This window comes from Gadus morhua, chromosome 11 (genome assembly GCF_902167405.1).
Source record: "Gadus morhua chromosome 11, gadMor3.0, whole genome shotgun sequence".
In the NCBI taxonomy this organism is placed as follows: domain Eukaryota; kingdom Metazoa; phylum Chordata; class Actinopteri; order Gadiformes; family Gadidae; genus Gadus; species Gadus morhua.
The window spans coordinates 2,642,761-2,664,309 of record NC_044058.1 but is presented as its reverse complement, the minus strand read 5'-3'; the positions used below and the strand labels follow the sequence as shown (position 1 = coordinate 2,664,309).

General features: G+C 44.1%; 1 protein-coding gene and 1 long non-coding RNA gene across 5 annotated transcripts in view; one reads left to right on the top strand and one right to left on the bottom strand.

Annotated features, from left to right (window-relative positions):
• Window positions 1-419: 419 nt before the first annotated feature.
• The window catches only part of creb5b (cAMP responsive element binding protein 5b), a 68,125-nt gene continuing 46,995 nt past the window's right edge, over window positions 420-21,549 (bottom strand). For 2 of the 4 annotated variants that reach the window (XM_030370766.1, XM_030370769.1), the window contains exons 8-11: window positions 4,393-4,713; window positions 2,542-2,769; window positions 2,233-2,341; window positions 420-1,271 (exon numbers count right to left, since the gene is read on the bottom strand). In XM_030370766.1, coding sequence (XP_030226626.1) covers window positions 1,117-1,271; window positions 2,233-2,341; window positions 2,542-2,769; window positions 4,393-4,713 — 813 coding nt within the window. In that variant the 3' untranslated portion in view covers window positions 420-1,116. The remainder of the gene's footprint in view (window positions 1,272-2,232; window positions 2,342-2,541; window positions 2,770-4,392; window positions 4,714-21,549) is intronic. The other 2 variants (XM_030370767.1, XM_030370768.1) reach the window with 2 other exon arrangements.
• On the top strand, window positions 18,848-20,916 carry LOC115554141 (uncharacterized). Its single transcript, XR_003978564.1, has 4 exons — window positions 18,848-20,007; window positions 20,133-20,439; window positions 20,547-20,704; window positions 20,813-20,916. It is a non-coding gene; the product is annotated as an uncharacterized LOC115554141 (long non-coding RNA).

The window sequence follows — 21,549 nt, the reverse complement described above, 5'->3', positions numbered from 1 at the left end:
GAAACAGGATTTGTCCATTAAACCTTCTCTTGGTCCTAAGGAGGGGGGGGGGGCTGTCCTAGCCCCTGAGCTTCCAACTGGTATCAAAGTTATGTTCTAGCTGACTGTGGATCCTCTCAGCCCTGATTGGATAGACCACGCTAGTCTTAAGGGGCACACACGCATGCACACACTCGCACGCACACACCTACACACATAAGCACTCAAACACTCACTCATAATCATTATCATCACATACGATATCACATATCAATACTGGTACGTATTGCTCTGCTCTTGTGACCATATACTGTTTTTCAAAATATGCTGTGTTTTCCATAACACTCAACACCACCATGGGTTAAATATATAGATATTATTGAGATATATATATATATATATATATATATATATATATATATATATATATATATATAACTAGTCTTAGAAACATTATGGCAACAGTTTGAGTAAAATTTCTTTCTCCTAAAAAGGCAGGAACATCACGTGTACGATCACACACTGAGCACGTTATCAGAGACTCGTCAAACACAGTCTATATAATGTTGCTAAGGGCACACACACACACACACACACACATGTTCTGACCCATCTCTCTACCTCAGTAACTGGCTTATTGTTCACATCGGTTGTATAAAACAAAAAAAGTGAGAAAAATAGGGAAGGGGCAGGTGACCGAGAAATACTCTCCCAGGCTAACTTCCCTGATTTCATATAGTCCAATGACTACAACCTCACAGCTTGTACCAGAGTATGTGTACAACACACACACACACACACACACACACACACATACACGCAAAGGTTACATTAATGATGCATGGTTTTAACCGGGAAAACCCCTTTACGCTTGTACAAATACAATATGGAAAAGGACGGCCACACACAACAAATACATGGAAAAGGCAAAGGAAAATAAAAAGGGATTAATTGAGGAGTTAAAACGTTTGTTAATAGGGAGGGCTCTATAAAAATATATAGCTACTGTATAAACAAGTTCCTTGCAGGCTTGAGGAAGTGTTGCTGATGGAGGATGAGGCACTGTGCAACTGTACTGAGAGGCGGTCCTTGCAGATCTGGGTTGGGGGTATAGGCTTCTGCTAGTCTCCCTGGCCTCTAGTGGATGGGGTGAATGTCTCTGCGGTGGTTAGCCTCTCCGTGTACACCGCTGCCCCCGACTGTCGTGGTGGAGGTGGTGATGGTGTTGTGCTGGATGACCTGCTGCTGGGAACATACTGGGGCCGGGCTGCTGGCAGGACTGCTCTCCGGACCTGGGAACATAAACCATGAGATCAGGGGAGTGGGAGGGAGGCGGAGAGAGAGAGAGAGAGCGAGCGAGAGATGCATTTTTTGCTGTGTGCAATGTGTGTGCCCAACTGCTTGTGTGAGAGTAAGAGACTTGGATTAGTGTAGTGTTGTTATTGTCCCTGCATGTGCATTATATTCTATTACATTTCAAATAGATAAGTATCAAAACAATCCAAGACCATAAATGATGTGCCTGGCAATGGCACTACTTTATAGCAGGACATTTGTTTGATTCATACCACCCTGTGCAAATTACGCACTCGACTTTCTTCTATAAATCCTCTGGCTGGCGCTATATTACAGACATTTGATGGATCGCACAGAAAAATGGAAATGTGACTCATTCAACTCCATAAACATTTCTGAATCGGCCTGGACACATTGGAGGTGACACAGACTAGACCATCAATGAAGACCTGATGGTCATCTTTCTTACAGACCCACGCTCCAGGGAGGGTTGGGGCTCCACACCGCTGTGCAAGGCCCTGGATGTGTCCCGGGAAGCAGAGATTAATCTAACTCTAGATTGTTAGAAATTATTTCTTAACTCAACGTAGACCTATGTGCATTTATTGAGGGAGGGGAGTTGTACTTTCACTGTAAGATTGTGTTTGTGTGTGTGTGCGTGTGTTTGTGTGTGTGTGTGTGTGTGTGTGTAGCGACAGTTTATAGATTGTGTTTGACGCGTCTCTGATATCGAGTGTGTGATCGCAAACGTGATGTTCCTGCTTTTTAGGAGAAAGAAAATTGACTCAAACTTTTCCAATAATATGTTTTTTGTGTGTGTGTGTGTGTGTGTGAGAATAATGAAGGGGCAAGATTGAGATTAATAAAAAGAAAGACAGAGATAAAGGGAGTGAGAGAGTGAGTGTGAGAGAGAGAGGAAGAAGGAGAGGGAGAGGAAGGGAGAAGCAAGCTCCTTACTGAGATAGCCTTGGGAGTCCTTCTGCAGGCTGGTGATGGGACAGTCTTTGTGGGTGAGGAGAAGCTGCTTGAGTTGTGTCACCTCACTCTTTAGCATGGTGACTTCATTCTACACATGCAAGGTGATCTCGGGTCAGACATCACAGCATTGATCAACAGGCCCTGTGTGTACTTGACTCATAGTAAATCCCTTTAAGTTTCCTAAGTAAGAAAACGCTAAACTGAAATATTCTTATTCTTTCAGAATGTGTCTGTATTTGCCGTAACGTTCAAGTTGATATCCTAGAGTGAGCATGTTGGTGTCTTTACCTGGAGCTGCATGTTGGTCTGCGTCAGCTCCTCTGCCTTCTTCTCCAGCGATATCACCCACACTTTCCTCTTCTGCCGGCACCTGGTGGCTGCCGCCCGGTTCCGCTCCAGGAACTTCCGCCTGCGTTCATCTGGGTCCTCGTCCACCACCCGCCGGCGCCGCCCGCCGCTCGAGGCCGGGGACTGCATGGTCTGGGTGGGCTGCATCTGCTGGGCGGCAGGGGACATCTAGATACAGAGAGATCCTGGGTGACCTTCACGCTGTCTAATAAACCACTATGTATACATTAACTGGTCCTTCTGTTCCTCTATAATTGACAGGAGACTCATAAAGTCCTTTAACCTATTGTCAATGTTGAAGCAATTGGTTCATGTATTTTTGAATTCATCATAATTTGTTTTGTCGAAAGAGAAAGAGAGCGAGCGAGAGAGAGAAGATACGGATATGAAGATACAATATGGAAGATACACCTACAGCTCATATCTCGGCAGTAGTACTGTAGATAATTTTATCACAGACCTTAGCCCTGGGTCTCTCAGAGCTTTCACAGTCAGCCCCTTAACACCACTATCAGACCACAGCAAAATCACAGCTAACTTACATAGACCAACACCTAACCAAGGGGCATTAAAACCAAACAAACTACACACTATAAACAAATGCTATAGGTGGACCTTTTCCCTTTTTTTTATTATTATTATTTTTTATTATTATTTTCTTAAACAAAAAAACAAAAAAATCACAAATCTCCATAATAGACCTCCACGCAGATCCATAATATTCAATAAATGAATTTAAATTCCCAGTTTCTAGAATAAAGTCTCATAAAGATCCAGGGTCCTTCATCCCCACAGTCAATTTCATTGAGGACTGATGTTGCCCGGTCCATTGACAGGAGATCCATAAAGTCCTTGAACCTATTGTCAATGTTGAGGCAACAATGTTGAAAAAAAGGCTAATGCTATGATGCGTTGAGTAAGAGTTGACTCAATATTTTCTACTCTACTGCCTAAAAGGCAAATAAGTGGGCAGAGTGGTATTTTCACTTTCAGAATAGCTCTTTAATTTCCAATAGCTCTTTACTGAGGGGCTTTGCCACATTCGATGTATCAATGTTCCTGCCTCTCCGCAACCATGCCAACACAAATGGGAGAGGGACTTGTCCATTTTCTTTAATCTGCAAACTGTTGTATAAGCCCTGTGCAAAAAAAATATTTGAAGAATATTATATCATTTTGATAAGGCTGTTGTGTTTTTGGTAACAGTATCCCACTGTTCCTCAGGGGTATGCCCAAGTCCTGCTCCCATTGTGTTGGATAGAGGATCTCAAAGGATGCAGAGGACAACAACTCGTATAACCTTGACACTGTTCTCAAATATTTCCCTTTTGATTATCCCTATTCCTTAAAGCTCTGTCTGGAGCCTGTGTTGGTGTGGCCTTATAGTGGGGGCCTAGTGTGTGGGGCTCAGGGTGTGGTGGGGACATATTTTCCACAGGCGAATCCTTATATTGGAGACTTTCCCCCTACCTATGACCCGTGGCCACAGACCAGAAAGGGAGAGCTGACCTTTCAGACAGCCGCCAGGAAAGTGGTCGGCTGCACAGAGGGAGACAACAAGGGCTTTACTGCTGCTTAATAGTCATAAGGAGGCTTAAATATTATTGTTAGACTTTGTTAATGTCATAAACATATGTTATATCAACAGTTTATATACACTATAAATCTAAATATAGAAAATGTATTGACATGAAAAACTTTGGCCTCCTGCCTGCCCACTAGTATGAGTGACGTGAGGTATGGTGGTGAGCGCTGGTGGGACCCTACCAATCAAGAGGGGAGGAGCCTTACCTGTGAGGAGTGCATGGCACCATGCGGTGAGGTCTGGTGCGGGGGGCCGGGGTGGAGTTGGTGGTTGTGGGAGCTGTGATGGGGGTTGTGACCCTGGGGCTGATGGTGTACGCCCTGCCCGTGGGCATGGCTGTGGTGGTGGTGGCCATGTTGTTGGTAGGCATGGGGAGGCGCCTGCATGTGCTGGTGGGGGTGCGAGTGCATGGGGTGGTGGACCCCTTGCTCCTGACGTGACGACATCATCTCCATCATGTGACCCATGGAGTTCATGTTGCCATTGGCGATGGCCCCCGGGTGGTGCGAAAGTGCAGCCTTCAGCCTCTGTGAAGACAATGGTCATGAGTCAGATATAGATCTTTATGCATAGATCCAGTTTTTATGGACAGGAGAAAAGGTTCCTTCCCATTGATCAGCCCTCCCATTGATCAGCCCTCCAATTAGCAGCGGTGGCAGTACGCTAAGAGGTGTTGACTGTAACGTAAGAAACAGTTCTGTGAATTCATATGTCCTGTCCTCTGTTTTTCTGTCACCTTCATCATTTTCATATCCCTCATAGCCTCTATCCCTCTCTTCAAGTGTGTGTGTGTGTGTGTGTGTGTGTGTGTGTGTGTGTGTGTGTGTGTGTGTGTGTGTGTGTGTGTGTGTGTGTGTGTGTGTGTGTGTGTGTGTGTGTGTGTGTGTGTGTGTGTGTGTGTGTGTTTGTCTCTCTGGAGCAGGCTGAAGGGTGTTATGGACCACAGATACGTTTTTTGTTGTTGTGCCAAATATAACAACTATAATAATCGACAGGTAACAAAATATGTTTTGAGGCCACATTTCTTGAGGGGAAATAAAAATACATTTAAAAAAAAAGTATGTGCTCTGCTCTTTTGCATTCTGTCAGCTTTCAGGAATAGTGTGAGATGACTCAATGATTACATGGCTTGCCATGTATAGTACAAGATATGACAAATAATTACTGAAATAGTAATAGATCATTTCAAGTAGATATTACTTACTATTAGCTAACGGTAACTTCTAGTAAAATGATAAGCTTTTGTAAAATTGGGTTTGATAAATAAGGCAAGGCAAGGCAACTTTATTTATATAGTACTTTTCATACACAAGGCAGACTCAAAGTGCTTCACATATAAACATTGTCATAAAATAAAATAATAGATAAGTAAAAGAAAACAAATGCAAAGAAATGGGTAAAATAAAAAGTTAAAAAGGCATTTTAGTATTAAAATAGCAAATAAAGGCAAAGTTAAAAAAGCTTTTTAGAAAGTACAATGTATTTAAGATTTAGCAGAAAGCTAAAGAAAACATAAAAGTCTTCAGTCTTGTTTTAAAGGTGCTCAGAGTTGGGGCAAGTCTTAAATCCTCTGGGAGTTTATTCCAGCTATTTGTTGCATAGTAACTAAATCCTGCTTTCCCATGTTTCGTGTTTACTCTGGGGATAATTAACAGATTGGTCTCAGAGGATCTTAGTGGTCTAGAAGGCTTATGTAGTGGAAGCATATCAGTTAAATATTTTGGGCCTAAACCATGTAGGGATTTATAGGATAGCAACATGATTTTAAAATCAATTCTCTGACCTACAGGAAGCCAATGTAACGATTTCAGAATTGGTGTAATATGTTCAAATGTTTTGGTCTTTGTTAGAACTCTAGCAGCAGCATTCTGAACAAGCTGAAGCTTCCTCAAAGTTTGTTTTGGGAGACCTGTAAGGAGACCATTACAGTAATCAAGCTTACTAGTAATAAAGGCATGTACAAGTTTTTGTAAGTCTTCGGTGGACATGAGCCCTCTAAATCTTGCTACATTTTTAAGGGGATAATATGCTGATTTTGTAACTGATTTGATGTGACAATGTCGAAATGTAAATCTGAATCCATGATAACCGCTAGATTTCTGGCTTTGATTAAGGTTCTCAGGGACAGAGAGTCAAGGTGTTGGGTTACTTTAAGTATTTCCGTTTTAGAACCAAATACACTTATCACTGTTTTGTCCTCATTTAGTTGAAGGAAATTTCGACACATCCCTTCTTTCACTTGCTCAATGCACTGGCACAGCAGATCTATAGGCCGATAGTCATTTGGTGATAGCGATACATAGATAGAAATAACTAGTAAGTAAGTAATATTTTCTTGATTCGAAGGACAAGTACAATCCCCCCCCCCGCCAGATGCTGTCAGTCAGCTGCTATCAGAATATGTCTGGGACCTCATATCTTTAAAAACGTTCCACTCTCTCTTCCCAAAGGAAGCGGCAGCCAGTTGGTCTGGATCACACCACCCCTCCATGACCAATTTCTAGTCTAGGGGTTCCCTCACTCGTGGGGTCTCTCTCCCAGTCCCCTTCTAGAAGAGAGATAAGGTACAAAGAGTGTACTGTAACCGCCAAGAGAACCAGATTGAGGCCCCTCTATTCCTTTGAGTGCACACTAGAAAGTGTCTTTAATGATACAAAGAGAGCATTAAACCAACGCACTCAAACCACCATCTTGCAAAGCCTGTTTTGACAGTTAGGTTTTTACCGATCTTACCAAGATACTCACACAGTAGCACTCAATTCTAAAATGTGTGTGAGTTTTCATGTTCACCTCTACTTTTTCTTTACAATCATTTCATGCAGCCTTACTGAAATGATTGGATGTCATAATGGATGCCCGTGCACTCAGTGGCCCTCATTTATCAAACAAACGTAGAAATGAGCGCAAATCTGAACGGATGATTCATCTTACGATAGGACCCACGTGAGATTTACGAAACCTTCGTATCACACCAATCCCAGCGTACGAAGGATCTTGGTGTTGATAAATACGGCGGCTGAGATCGATCGTAATTAACGTAACACGCCCATATAAAATCACGTCTTCAGAAGTCTCGCCCCTAACTTTTACGACATGCAGAAACGTCCAACAGTAAAATAGAGGAATTCTTCCGAGACCCAAATGGAGACACTCGGGTCACTGTTGGATGCGAACCGTCTGGTTTTATTTGGTAGCCTAAAAGCTGGCATTAAAGGCCAGCAAAAGAATGCTATATGGAAGGAAATAACTGTTGCAGTGAATAGTGTTTCCAATGTTCGTCGGGCTACGTAAGAGGTTTGTTAATTAAATTAATTAAATAATAAATTAAATGTACAACTTCTGTTATCCAGCTTAAAACATTTCACATATATGCTATTGTTTGCATTCCGTTAAAGTTATTTAATTCCGAATAAGGTGAAGAAAAAATGGTCCGACATGAAGCTCAGCACCAAAAAACGTGTTGCGGCTGTGAAGCCGGCCAAGCAAGAAACGGGAGGAGGCCGGTGCAGTGCGACTGCAGCGTAACTCACCGAGATGACTCTGACCATGTAGTGCGCCCTGATGTAGACGATGCCCAACGTTGCTATTTTGGAAAATAAAAGAATCATGCGTGCCCCCAGGCCATCGGGCTACCATGTTCAGGATTGACATTCTGGCATCGCAAATAATCGGAACATTAACTGAATGGTAGCTTATGCGGTTGATGTACGCGTAATCATTAAAGATGGTTCATACGCACATGGGTACAATCAACCGCACCAATCACATTTGGAAACCTAGCAATAGCATAAAATTCCCGTTTGATTCCAGTTTGCTGATCGTTATTATATGGGAATTTAATATAACGTTCGGAGAGGGACATTATAGCTGCCAAAACTGCTGGCATGGTTCGGCTAATACTTGGCTGGGAAATAGCAGACCTGTCCCCGATCTCCCGCTGCAAGATCCCGGTGGCCAACAATCCCAAGGTAGAGCAAACCTGCACAGGTATTGCGTTTGATAGCCTAGTTTCTCGCCTTAACTGTGGCTCCAAAGCATTGCATAGCTCCATCAGGAGATGCCTTGGGTGACGAAAACGACTCAAGAGCCATATCGCCCTCCTTAAAAAAAATCGGCGCGGTCTCGAAAAACTCTCTCATCTGTGCGTTGAGGTCCTTAACAGAGCCAGATCTGCCATCGCTGAGACACGATCACCTATTTGGCAAAGCTCCTGTTAATATAGACAGCTGAATAAACATTTCACCTGTCACATTCTAATTATTTTCATAGCAATACTGTTTTTAATTAGGCCTGACTTGATTGTAATTGTTTGAACGGCTGGGCTAATTCCAATTTATTAGTAATTAATACAGATGTTGAACATGGGCTACTTGTGCTGCACTATTCATCATTGAAATACCCGTATGTTGCCCCAAAAAAACTTGCGTACACGAGCTCAGACCTGACGTGAGATTTCATCGCAGCCTGCGCTCACGTTCAAATTTGTAAATGCCAAGCTCAACGTTGAAATGAGCGTACGTCCATTTTACGCACGTTTTCTGTCGTACGCTCGTTTGACAAATGAGGGCCAGTGTGTCTGACTGGAGTCTTCCACCAGGCTTTGCAGGTCTACTGTTAAAGGTAGCGAATGAGTCTTTGGGGGAATGGCTTTGGAGGGATCGGCGGGGTGTGTTTAACGTTGAATACTTTCAGTCTCTAGCTTACTCTGGCAGATTTCTCCACCTTACCTCCCTAGCTTGAAAGACAATCATATTTGTAATATGCATTTTTCTCTTGTGCTGTCAAATCCCAGCCGATTCAGTCTTAGCAACAGCCCTCTCAAAGTTCAGTCATATATGATGTACCAGGGAGGTTAAAGGCTGTCTCAGGCCTGCAGCTGACTCATAACCAAGACATACAATGGGCAGTAGGGAGCATTGAAAGGTATTAAGTAACATTACTGAATACAAATCTACACCAATTATCTCATATCTGTCCCTGTACAACCAACACATGTAAAGCCAGCCCTGTGAGCTGAGAGCCCAGGTTGAAGGTGAAGAGGGAGCATAGAGTTATAAAGAATAGTCAGCGTTGTCGACAAGGACATCGTCCATGTGTGTCTCAGGATGACATATGCCTAGTTTGACAGGCGCACACAAACACACTTCTTTAAGCCTAGAGCCTGTCACTCGACACCATGCGGTGATGCCGCCCTCCCGGCCCACTGATAAACCAACCTCCAATCAGACGCCATGTTGTTAAGCCAATCACTGACACTCCATCAAAGGCATGCAGTCACCTTAACGGTTCCATAAAGAACATTGGAGGCCAGAGGAATGCTCCCCCACCCAGAGAGAGATTGGCAGTGAAAAAAACGACGAGAGAGATAGAGAGAGACACGAAGATACGGATATGAAGATACGATACTGCAGACACACCTACAGCTCATATCTCGGCAGTAGTACTGTATGTACTGTACTGGTCTGTGATTTTATCACAGCCCTTAGCCCTGGGTCTCTCAGAGCTTTCACAGTCAGCCCCTCAACACCACTATCAGACCACAGCAAAATCACAGCTTACCTACATAGACCAACACCTGACCAAGAGGCATTACAACCAAACAAACTAGACACTATAAACAAATGCTATAGATGGAAGGAGAGCAGTGTCGAAACATATCAGAACACCATAAAGCAAAAACACATTCAGACACTTCTAGATAACTTCCTAGACAAAAAACTTTCACTATAGCAACGAAGTGATCAACATGGCAGTAGAAAGCCTTGACAACATATTTGACATCTCAGCCTTATTATCAAACCTAAAGGTCTCAAACATTCAAGCTATGAACAAAAAGAACATTAACGATAAGTGGTTTGACGACAAATGCAAAAACATTAGGAAAACATTGAGAAACCAGTCAAATCAGACACACAGGGACCCAGACAACAACAATATCCGTCTCCATTATTATGAGACCTTAAAACAATACTGAAACACAATGAGAAAAAGAGACCAACGTGTTAGGAACCAGATAAACCAAAGTGAGGAATCCTTAGACTCAAACCATTTCTGGGAAAATTGGAACACACTTAACAAACAAAAACTGAAAGAATTAAGCGTTCAAAATGCAGATATATGGGTAAATCACTTCTTCAATCTCTTTGGCCCCATCTTAAAGAACAAAGAACAAACACATATACAAGATCAATTACAAGCAAAAGGAATCAGTTAATAAAGATTAGCAAAACCCACTACTCTCCAATCACATTAAAAGAACTACAGGACAAAATAAGTTCCCTTAAACTAAAAAAGGTATGTGGTGTTGATGGTATTCTAAATGAAATTATTTAATATACAGATCTAAATTTCCAATTGGCAATTTTAATAGAAGACACCATAACTTCCTGACTGACAATAATGCCATAAGCAAAAACCAAATTGGCTTATTACCAAATGAACGTACAACCAAAACCAACACATCAGGCAAAACCAAATGATAAGAAAAAAAAGGACAACTATTTGGCACATTGGAAAGATTCCACCAAAAAACAGAGTAAATTTGCTTGCTTTTTGTGCCTCAACAGAGACCAAACCGTGGCAGAATACCTGACCACCATGACCGACCCAAAGCTGAAGAAATCCTTGACCAGATACAGACTCAGCGAAAGCAGCCTGGCCACCGAGAAGGGACGCCACAGAAAGATCTGGCTCCCAAGAGAAGACAAACTTTGCTCCCACTGCAGACAAAACAAACTGGAAACAGAGCTGCACTTCCTGACTTCCTGCCAGTCATACGAAGACATCAGGAACACACACTTCCCATGGATTACAAAGGCATGCAAGGACTCTCCGGATGCTAACAAACCATGCTAACAGCCATACCTCGAACTCCCCATAAACAGACTCATCCCCCTGGACTCACTCTTTCCACAATAATTGAACGATTGCACAAATCCTCCATATTGTAAATACTGTGTATTTAGAGTGTATCTTTAATTTATTTGTTTATACGAGATACTGTCATTTTTATAATATCGCACATTTTACCTTTTATATTACTTTTATAGTCTAATATATATATATATATATATATATATATATATATATATATATATATATATATATATATTGTATTTGACGTGTTATACTTATATTATACCATATGCCTGACCTTTTTATTTTATTGTTCACCTGCTTTGGCAATGTAAATGTATATTTCTCATGCCAATAAAGCTTGTATTGAATTGAAGAGAGAGAGAGAGAGAGAGAGAGAGAGAGAGAGAGAGAGAGAGAGAGAGAGAGAGAGAGAGAGAGAGAGAGAGAGAGAGAGAGAGAGAGAGAGAGAGAGAGAGAGAGAGAGAGAGACAGGGGGTGGAGTTAGGGGGGTTCGAGGTCGCAGTCTCTCTCTCTCTCTCTCTCTCTGGGGGAGGATCTTTTCCAGGACCCCTCTACAGTATGGCAGCTAATGAACACAGAGGTCTAGGAATACAATCCACAAACCCAAAAAGCCATCCAGCTAATGCTACATAAACCTGAAATGATATTTTTCCAAATATTAACCTTACCTTCAAAGATATTTAAATCTGATGCTACGCAAGCCAATGTGAAACATGCAGAACCAAACACAGATATATCCAACAATGGAAGTTTATATTTGAGGCATAAACTATCTACACACCCGTCACGTAAAACACAACTAAAAAAGGACAGCATGCAGAGCCATGTAGTGTTTATATTGTAGAATATACTGTATCCTAAAGAGTCCTGTAGAAGGTAAAGGAGGTCTTACCGTGATAGGGCCTGTATTCTCACCGCTCTCTGTCACTTGATCTGCCTGCAGACACCCCTCTGGGATATGACATGGCTCTGCTGCAGCCAGCAGATCCAACGACTTAAATCCCCCTCTTGGAGAACCACAGTGACGCAATGGAGGACGTTAGAAGGGCCGTGGTGAACGCCCTCTGAGGCCCAAACAACCCTCATCATGCCCTCTAATAGCCCTTTAACACACGGTTGGATTTCCCTAGACTCTTCCTCAGCATGAACACTTAACCATCACCTCCATTATAGCCTAACGTGTATACACACACACACATAGATCGATGGCAATATGAATGCCCCAGAAAACAGTTATTAAGTCAGCGCAGGTGTTAGCCTGGGGTGGCACCAGGCTGGAGGGGGAGGGGGGGCTGGAGAGAGAGAGGGACGGACAGCGAGAGAGAGAAGAACATGGTGAACCTAGACTGATGCGCTCTTATTGTAAGAAATAATGTGTGTTTAACTCATACAAATAAACATACCCTAGCCCTACTTTTGGAATATTTCACCTACTCTGCAAATACAAGAAAAGTGATGAAGACAGCGTTGATTTGACATCTTTAACACCCCCATCGATCCCTGGTCCAGCCTGTTTTACACAGATGGGATTTATTTCCTTGGCCCCTGACCGACTCCCTACCTTTTATCCTTCCCCTCCTTGCTTCTCTTTCTCCTTTCTCTAATAAATTTGGTTCCAGGGCGACCAGGTGATCTGCCATTAATGATATTTATTAATGTCTGCTCTCTCTCTCTCTGAGTCTGCTGCTGTGAGTGATGGTCCCGTGAGTGCTCCGGTGCATCCCGGAAACACACACACATACGCTGATGACTTCATCTCTATTAACCCTGGGAGGAGACGTAGGGGGGAGCAGGTACAAAAGGAGGTGTAAACACATCCTGGTGAGGAGGGGTAAATCACAAGGGTCAGGGGCAGCTCTTCAGGTCTCCTTTCAGAGCGGACTATCAGGGGACCTGTAGGACCCCCTCTCCGCTGTAGTACCTCCCCTCTGCTATAGGTCCCCCACTCTGCTGTAGCACCCCCCCCCCCCCCCCTCCTCTGCTGTAGTAACCCTCCTCTGCTGTAGGACCCCCCCTCTCCGCTGTAGGACCCCCTCTCTCTGCTGTAGTACCCTCCCTCTCCGCTGTAGGACCCCCTCTCTCTGCTGTAGGACCCCCCCTCTCCGCTGTAGGACCCCCTCTCTCTGCTGTAGTACCCTCCCTCTCCGCTGTAGGACCCCCTCTCTCTGCTGTAGGACCCTCCCTCTCTGCTGTAGGACCCCCCCTCTCTGATGTAGGACCCCCTCTCTCTGCTGTAGGACCCTCCCTCTCTGCTGTAGGACCCTCTCTCTGCTGTAGGACCCTCCCTCTCTGCTGTAGGACCCTCTCTCTGCTGTAGGGCCCTCCCTCTCTGCTGTAGGACCCCCTCTCTCTGCTGTAGGACCCTCCCTCTCTGCTGTAGGACCCCCTCTCTCTGCTGTAGGACCCTCTCTCTGCTGTAGGACCCCCTCTCTCTGCTGTAGGACCCTCTCTCTGCTGTAGGACACTCCCTCTCTGCTGTAGGACCCCCTCTCTCTGCTATAGGACCCTCCCTCTCTGCTTTAGGACCCCCTCTCTCTGCTGTAGGACCCTCCCTCTCTGCTGTAGGACTCTCTCTGCTGTAGGACCCCCTCTCTCTGCTGTAGGACTCTCTCTGCTGTAGGACCCCCTCTCTCTGCTGTAGGACCCTCTCTCTGCTGTAGGACCCCCTCTCTCTGCTGTAGGACCCTCTCTCTACTGTAGGACCCCCTCTCTCTGCTGTAGGACCCTCTCTCTGCTGTAGGACCCTCTCTCTGCTGTAGGACCCCCTCTCTCTGCTGTAGGACCCTCCCTCTCTGCTGTAGGACCCCCTCAGCAGAGAGGGGTTTATTATGTTTATTATTTATTATGGGAGGACCCCCTCTCTGCTGGCACATCTCAGAAGTTCTCACTGATCATTAAGACCGCATTTATTTATTTATTTTAAATTTGACACAAGGAAAGGTTCTTTCTTGTTTTACCAGTTCACTACCAATGGCCTTTCACCGTGTTGAGTCTTAGTATGTTAGTATGTTATTTCAGTCTCAGTAGTTTATACTGTTATTCCAGTCTCAGTAGTATTAACTGTGTATCTAGTGTTATTACAGTCTCAGTAGTGTTAACTGTGTTTCTACAGTTTTTCGGTCTCCGTAGTTAACTAACCGTATTTCTTCCCTGGCCTTGTTTTTGGAGGGGGGGGGGGGGGTACCATCTGCAGTTGCTCTGTTGCTATGCCAAACACTGGCCAGAAGAATTGCCACCCCCCCACCTCCTTATCTTCACCATTACCACCACCACTATCCACCAATGTCTGCCATACCCTCCCTCCCTCCCTCCCTCCCTCCCTACCTCCCTCCCTACCTCCCTCCCTCCCTCTCTCCCCTAAAACTCTATGCCCCCAACCCCATTAGTTTCAATTTTATTTGATTTCCCTTTAGCCATGAGAGGCAGTAACCTCCCCTCCCTGCTCTCACGCCTCCCCTGTTTCTCGCCTGCCCCCCCTCCCATACACTGCTGCTCGCCAAGAGCCCCGGACTGTTAAACTGATTTCCTCTGGGAGCAGCCTGGCAGGCAGACAGTCCGATGGGAGCGCTCAGCTCTGAAGTCGCCCCTCCCCCCACCGTCTCCCTCTCCCCCTCCCCCTCTCCCTCTCCCTCTCCCTCTCCCTCACCCTCTCCCTTTCCCTCTGCCTCTCTCTCTCTCTCTCTCTCTCTCTCTCTCTCTCTCTCTCTCTCTCTCTCTCTCTCTCTCTCTCTCTCTCGCTCTCTCTCTCTCTCTCTCTCTCTCTCTCTCTCTCTCTCTCTCTCTCTCTCTCTCTCTCTCTCTCTCTCTCTCTCTCTCTCTCTCTCTCTTTCTCCCTCCCTCTCTGAGGTGGGTGGGCCAGAGGCTCTCGGTGGCACCACCAGATGCAACAGACTCTGAGGGCCCCTCTAGAGAAGGACTCTGTTGTCAGTCTCCAGACCGCCAGGCGGGTACTGGTGCAGTGACACCACATGCACACCGCACACTAACACACACACACACACACACACACACACACACACACACACACACACACACACACACACACACACACACACACACACACACACACACACACACACACACACACACACACAACCACACACATACACACACACACACACACACACACACACAAGCATGCACTCACACACACACACACACACACACACACACTCTTGCAAGCAAATGCAAACACACACACACACACACACACACACACACACACACACAGGCTTAAAAACATGTCCCATATGTCCCAGCTGCACTAGTATGGGGTCAGGTTAATGGATGAGCCGGTAACTGCTCTGGAGATCCTGACTCTTTCCTCTCTCCTGCCGAAGGAGCTGCGACTAGCAACAATCAGCCACACACACACACACACACACACACACACACACACACACACACACACACACACACACACACACACACACACACACACACACACACACACACACACACACACACACACACAGGGCCTCTTGCTCTGAGCTGGGAGAGCAAGAAAGTGAGAGTGAGAAAGAGAGAGAGAGAGAGAGAGAGAGAGAGAGAGAGAGAGAGAGAGAGAGAGAGAGAGAGAGAGAGAGAGAGAGAGAGAGAGAGAGAGAGAGAGAGAGAGAGAGAGAGAGAGAGAGAGATAATGGGAAAGGGAAAGAGAGAGAACAAGTGAGTTAGGAAAACAGAAGAAAGAAAGAAAGATTCATGCTGGCTCTGGAATGAACAGAAAAAGAGGGAGAGAGCAAAAGAAAGAGGGAGGGAGAGGGAGAGAAGGGGGGAGAGGGTGAGCACAAGACTAAAATGATAAATACTAACATATGCACTATTAGCCTCACCCTTATACAAATTATGTGGCCTCTCTTATAGTCAGATGTGTGATTCATAATTGTTATTTCTTAGACTAGTTATATCATGTGATATAAATAGAATTACAATTTCTCTCAAATGTACATTCTAATGAAGTACAATTAAGATAACGGAGGGCCATGAAGCGTGCATTGTGTTGCCAAAATCCCTCCTATCCCTCAGAATAAGGAAGCAAGCATTGTGCACATGCTCCCAGAATCAGGCACAGTGTGTACTTTACAATTTTGAATAAATTGTGTTAAAGAATAGTGTGTATACAATACACAAGTGTCCCATCCCGTCCACACAGAGGTCTGATACATAGCATATTTGATCCGTGTTGGGTTTTATAGTTGTATGAGATGCCCCTTACTCCATTAAAAACAGAGCACTCTGTTTCTGTCTGACAAGAGGCCTCATCCAGACACCCTGTATGTGATGTTTCCTATAGTACAATGTGTTTTCAATGTGGCGATGCATCTCTCAGTCGGTGTGCAGGCGGTACGTGTGTTATTGGAGTCCGTCTACCCAACCCATACCCTAGCCCGGTTGGGTGTGGGGTCCTTTCCACAGCCTCTGAACCATAACCAAACAGCACACACACCCCAAGACCCGTTGCTAGCATGACACACAGCCCCCCCCAAAGGCAGACATGTACTTGTACAAGGCAACGCCACCGGGCTTGCTGCCGCTAGGTCAATCCCACACTTAACAAGTGGACGGACATACACATTTGCAGACACACACACACACACACACACACACACACACACACACACACACACACACACACACACACACACACACACACACACACACACACATATGCACACACACACACACACACACACACACACACACACACACACACACACACACACACACACACACACACACACACACACACACACACACACACACACACACACATATACACATGCATCATGGGCAAACACAAAGACAGTGTGTTTGCTCAGGTTTTAGAAAAGACAATTGCACCAACAACACGCATCGACATCAAGCAGGATAACGCCAAAAGGCAAGTGTACACATGATTGAAAAGCTTTTTTAGCTTTTACCATTAACATATATACATTTGTGCTCTCATGCGATTAAAATATTTAATCACGATTAATTGCATTAATGTCATAGTTAACTCGCGATTAATCACACAATTTTTTCTATTCTAAATATCCCTTGATTTCGTGCTGCTAGCCTTTTAGTGAGATCAGAGAGTGTTGAGAGGGACAGTAATAAAATATCTTTGGTAAGATTGATATAAGCAGTGTTGGGAAAGTTCACTTTCCACGCGAACTAGTTAAAAGTTCAGTTCACAAATTTTTAAATGAACTAGTTCAGTTAAACGTTCATAATTCAACATTTTGAATCATAGTTCCAAAAAATAACATAGTTCATAGTTCTTTTTTTTAATATGTTGCTGTGAGCTATTATTTTATTTCCGGTATTTTGAACAGAGCCTCCTTTCTGGTTTGTCTAGGATGAAATAGAGTGGTTAAATCAAGTATCGTAGCGAAATACAGTTCATATCGTGTTTTATGGGGGATATCACGCTTCCGGGTTATATTGGCAGGATTTGTCTTCGTTGTGCATGAACATTTCCGGCGCAGTTCAACAATGGCTGAAACAAAGGCTAGATGTCACTGCTCTGTTCCACTTTGTACATCTAACAAACAACGCCAACCCTACTTAAGCTTTCATGGATTCCCGACTGAATTGAGTCTAAGAAAGAAGTCAGAGCTGCCAAGCCTCACGCTTTGAGTGTGACAGACACGCAATTTGACCCATTCTCACACCACACGCCACACTTGCCATTTCTCACGCTTATTTCCCCATTCATTACTCTATTTTTTTTTTCTCATGATAATAAGCTTTGGTCCTCGTGGCTTCGAGTGGTTATGTAGTCGCGCGGTGTCCACTTTGCGATGTATACGTTTGACAGTTTGTAAACAATCTCCCGCGACCTGCGCGTGTGAGCGTCTTGGTGGAGCGTCTTGGTGGAGCGTCTTTGTATATAGTGCCAAATTTGACTTCTGGACTGCATTCTGCAACATTTTCAAGAAGGGTAAGTAGGCCTACATCAATCGCCTTCTTTCAAATATACATTATACACAGAGATGTTTCTACTGGTTGTTTTCATATTTCATAACAGCATTATGTATAAAAACGTAAGGTAATACATTACTGAACTCTTCGTGTTAGTTAGCTAGCATAACTAGGTAGCAGCATAGTTTGATTTCTCAAAATCAGCTCACCAATAAAATCAGTCTTGGTTTCAAAATGATCACAATCACTTGTGTAATGTTAAATGGCTTCATATAGACATTAAACAATCCTAAGAGAAATAATGTGACATAAACGGAGCAAGGGCTGATGTCAATTTAATGTTAGCGAAGTAGGTGTGAGACGCCTCTCCCTCCCCCTTGCTAATATTTTGTCTCCGCTGTCTGTTCAGATATGACATTTATAGCACATAACTGTAATTGTGTACAAATAGAACCAAATGGACCCATTGGGGCCTTTAATACAGTATTCAATAAAACACTAACATGTAGCTATCTTTTGATAGATGCTAGGTAAGACGATGCTAGGTAAGAGGAAGAGCCCACAGAGAGATCTGCTGTCATTCTGGGCAGTGCCAGTGACAGCCCCCCCTTATGCACCCCCGGAAAATGAGAGTGCAGAAGGCACAGAAGAAATGGAAGATAAAGCGAGATCAGAAGAGATTGAGGACAGTGAGGGCGAAGATTTTGATTGTATACAAATTGAAAACACAGAGACAGAAGAGCCAGCAGAAAAAAATGTGGAGATAAGAATAAATTCAGGGAAGAAGCAGAAGGCCAAAAGTGGAGCAGCCATCTACAGGTGCACTTTTAAAAGGGAGTGGACAGCAGAATGGCCCCTTCATTAGTGTAGGCACAACCACCGCCTACTTTTGGTGCTCTGTTTGCCGACATGAGAACAGCTGTGCCCATCAAGGCAAGGCTGATGTCGCAAGGCATATCAAAAGCAAAATACATCGTTCATAAGAACAGGCAGCACAGTCAACAGCCAGCATTGCGCTATATTATGGCCCAGCCACTGTTGGTGGCATGACATCTCAGGAAGTCAAGGTACTAGGCGTTATACCCGCTGCTATTAGCTGAATTGCACTTGTAGGTTATATGAGCATAAATACATAGTAAATGAAACAAATGCCTAGCTAATCTGATGTTCATTTGAACTGTTCTTATTTGTTTATTTTTGTATGTAATAGTGTTTTCCTATGGACCTTGAGTCTGCTGCTAAGACATTCATTCAATTTTATTAATGTTTTTGCATGATTTGCTCTTTAATTACATCCTTTCTGTTGCAGACAAGGAGAGCTGAGGTAAAGTTAGCAGTGTCGATGGTGGAACACAATGTGCCATTTGCAGTAGCCGATCACTTCAGCCCATTGCTGAAAGAATGCTTCAAAGATTCCCCTACTGCACAGAGCTTCAAGGCTGCCCGCACAAAAATGTCCTGCATAATAAATGAAGCAGTGGCTCCTCACTTTAGAAAGGAACTGGTCATGAAGATGAGGACCAATCCTTTCACGTTGATCACAGATGGATCAAATGATACAGCTCATTACATTTTCCACATTTTCCAGCACCCATTTTAGATATGAATTAATGTATTATATTAATCAGAACAAACAAACAAACAATTTCAGTCTGATGAGTACCTTTAATCTGACATATATCATATATGTACCTATCGTTACAGGACGTGAGAAGATGAACCCGCTCACTGTGCGGGTATATGACAGTGATCTCAGCAAAGTTGTCCACAGGTTCCTGGATATGTGCCCCACCAGCGGGCCAAACTGCGGCACAGCTGAAGTCATCTACAAGAAGATGGATGAGGCCATGCAGAAAAACGCCATACCATGGAGAAACTGTGTCAGTCTGTCAGTTGATAATGCCCCTGTCAATACAGGAGCAAGGAACTCCATCGCATCCAGAGCTCATCAAGAACATGGCAGTATCTACATCCATGGGTGCCCTTGTCACATCATCCACAACACTGCCAAACAGGCTGGCCAGGCCTTTTTGGAGGTCAGTTGCTTAAGACCCTCCGTATGCCTTATGCCTAATGTCACGTCAAACAGGTTGTTATGCTGTGCGGTCATGAACCAATGACAACAATGTCTTGTGACTATAAATAATCATGTATTTTGCAGGTGTGTGGATTTGATCCAGAGGATCTCGCTGTGGATGTTGGATATTGGTTTAAAGGAAGCACCAATCGCAAAGGTTACCTAACAGCTATGTGTGTGCAGTCCCAATGTAGTACAAATTAAATCTATAATACTTTGATCAAATTGGCATTAAGATGTTCCATTCTTGTCCTAGAATTCTGTGAGCTCCATGGAAGTGAGTATATGGAAATGCTCATGCACGTTTCTGTTCGATGGTTGAGCCTGGAGAAGTGTTTGACTCGTATCCTGCAGCAGTATGAGCCACTGGCCAGCTACTTCAAGTCATTAAGTAGGCATCACATTTTAATGATGCAAATGCATGGTTATTAGAGCAGACTGAAAAGTAAATAAGGTATGTAGTATGCACAACCATTTTTTTCTCTCTTTTTCCCACAGATGACAAACAGCCAAGGTTCAGGAGGCTTGTGGAGGCATTCTCTGACTCAATTACAGAGGTGTACCTACTGTTCTTTCAAGCAACTTTTCCAGTCTTCTCCACATTCAACCTCCTCCTCCAGAGAGAGAAGTCGTCAATCTTCCTACTACATGATGAGGTAAATTGGAACCGTTGGGATAGTTTGCTAGTATGATGTTCTATCTTTGTTCCTTTTTTATTAGCAGGAAATAAATGTAAATTTGTAAATCTTTTCTGACATTTTTAGATGAGGGGTTTTATCCGCAAGCTGCTCTCAAAGTTTCTGAAGCCCGCAGCATTGCAGCACCGGGAACTGCATGAAATATGCTTTAAGGAGCCATCCAACCAACTGCCAGGTGATTAGTAATTGTCCAGGTTTTACACATGCACTATCCACTCACTGATCTCACTCAACACACTTTTCGTTAGAGGGCTGCAGTCATCTCGTCACAATCACTGATATGATGAAGATACTTAAAGGGGTGCTTTCAAGTTGGCTATTGTGGTTTTTGATGGTGACTAAAGTGACTCAACACAGTCTTGTTCCCAACCTGGTCTCACAGGAATCCGTGTAATGACTACGGACGCTTAACTCGAAATCCGTAGCCACGTCACGGAAACACGCCGATTTCCGTGATGTGGCCACGGAAAGTTAATGACACTGATGTTCCGTGGCTCAAACACGGATACCCGTTTCAACGAGCGAGTCGACCACGGGGATTAATTCAAAACCCGTGGTGGTCTCACTGAAACACTTAAATTGTCCTTGATGTGTCCCCGGAAAATGCTCCAATGCAAGTAAATGACACTGTTATTCCGTGGCTCACACACGGATCCCCGTTTCAACGAGCGAGTCGACCACGGGCGCTTAACTCACAGTCCGTGGTGGTCTCACGGAATCACTTAAATGGTCCGTGATGTGGCTACGGAATTGACTCCAATGCAAGTAAATGACAATGTTATTCCGTGGCTAACAAACGGATC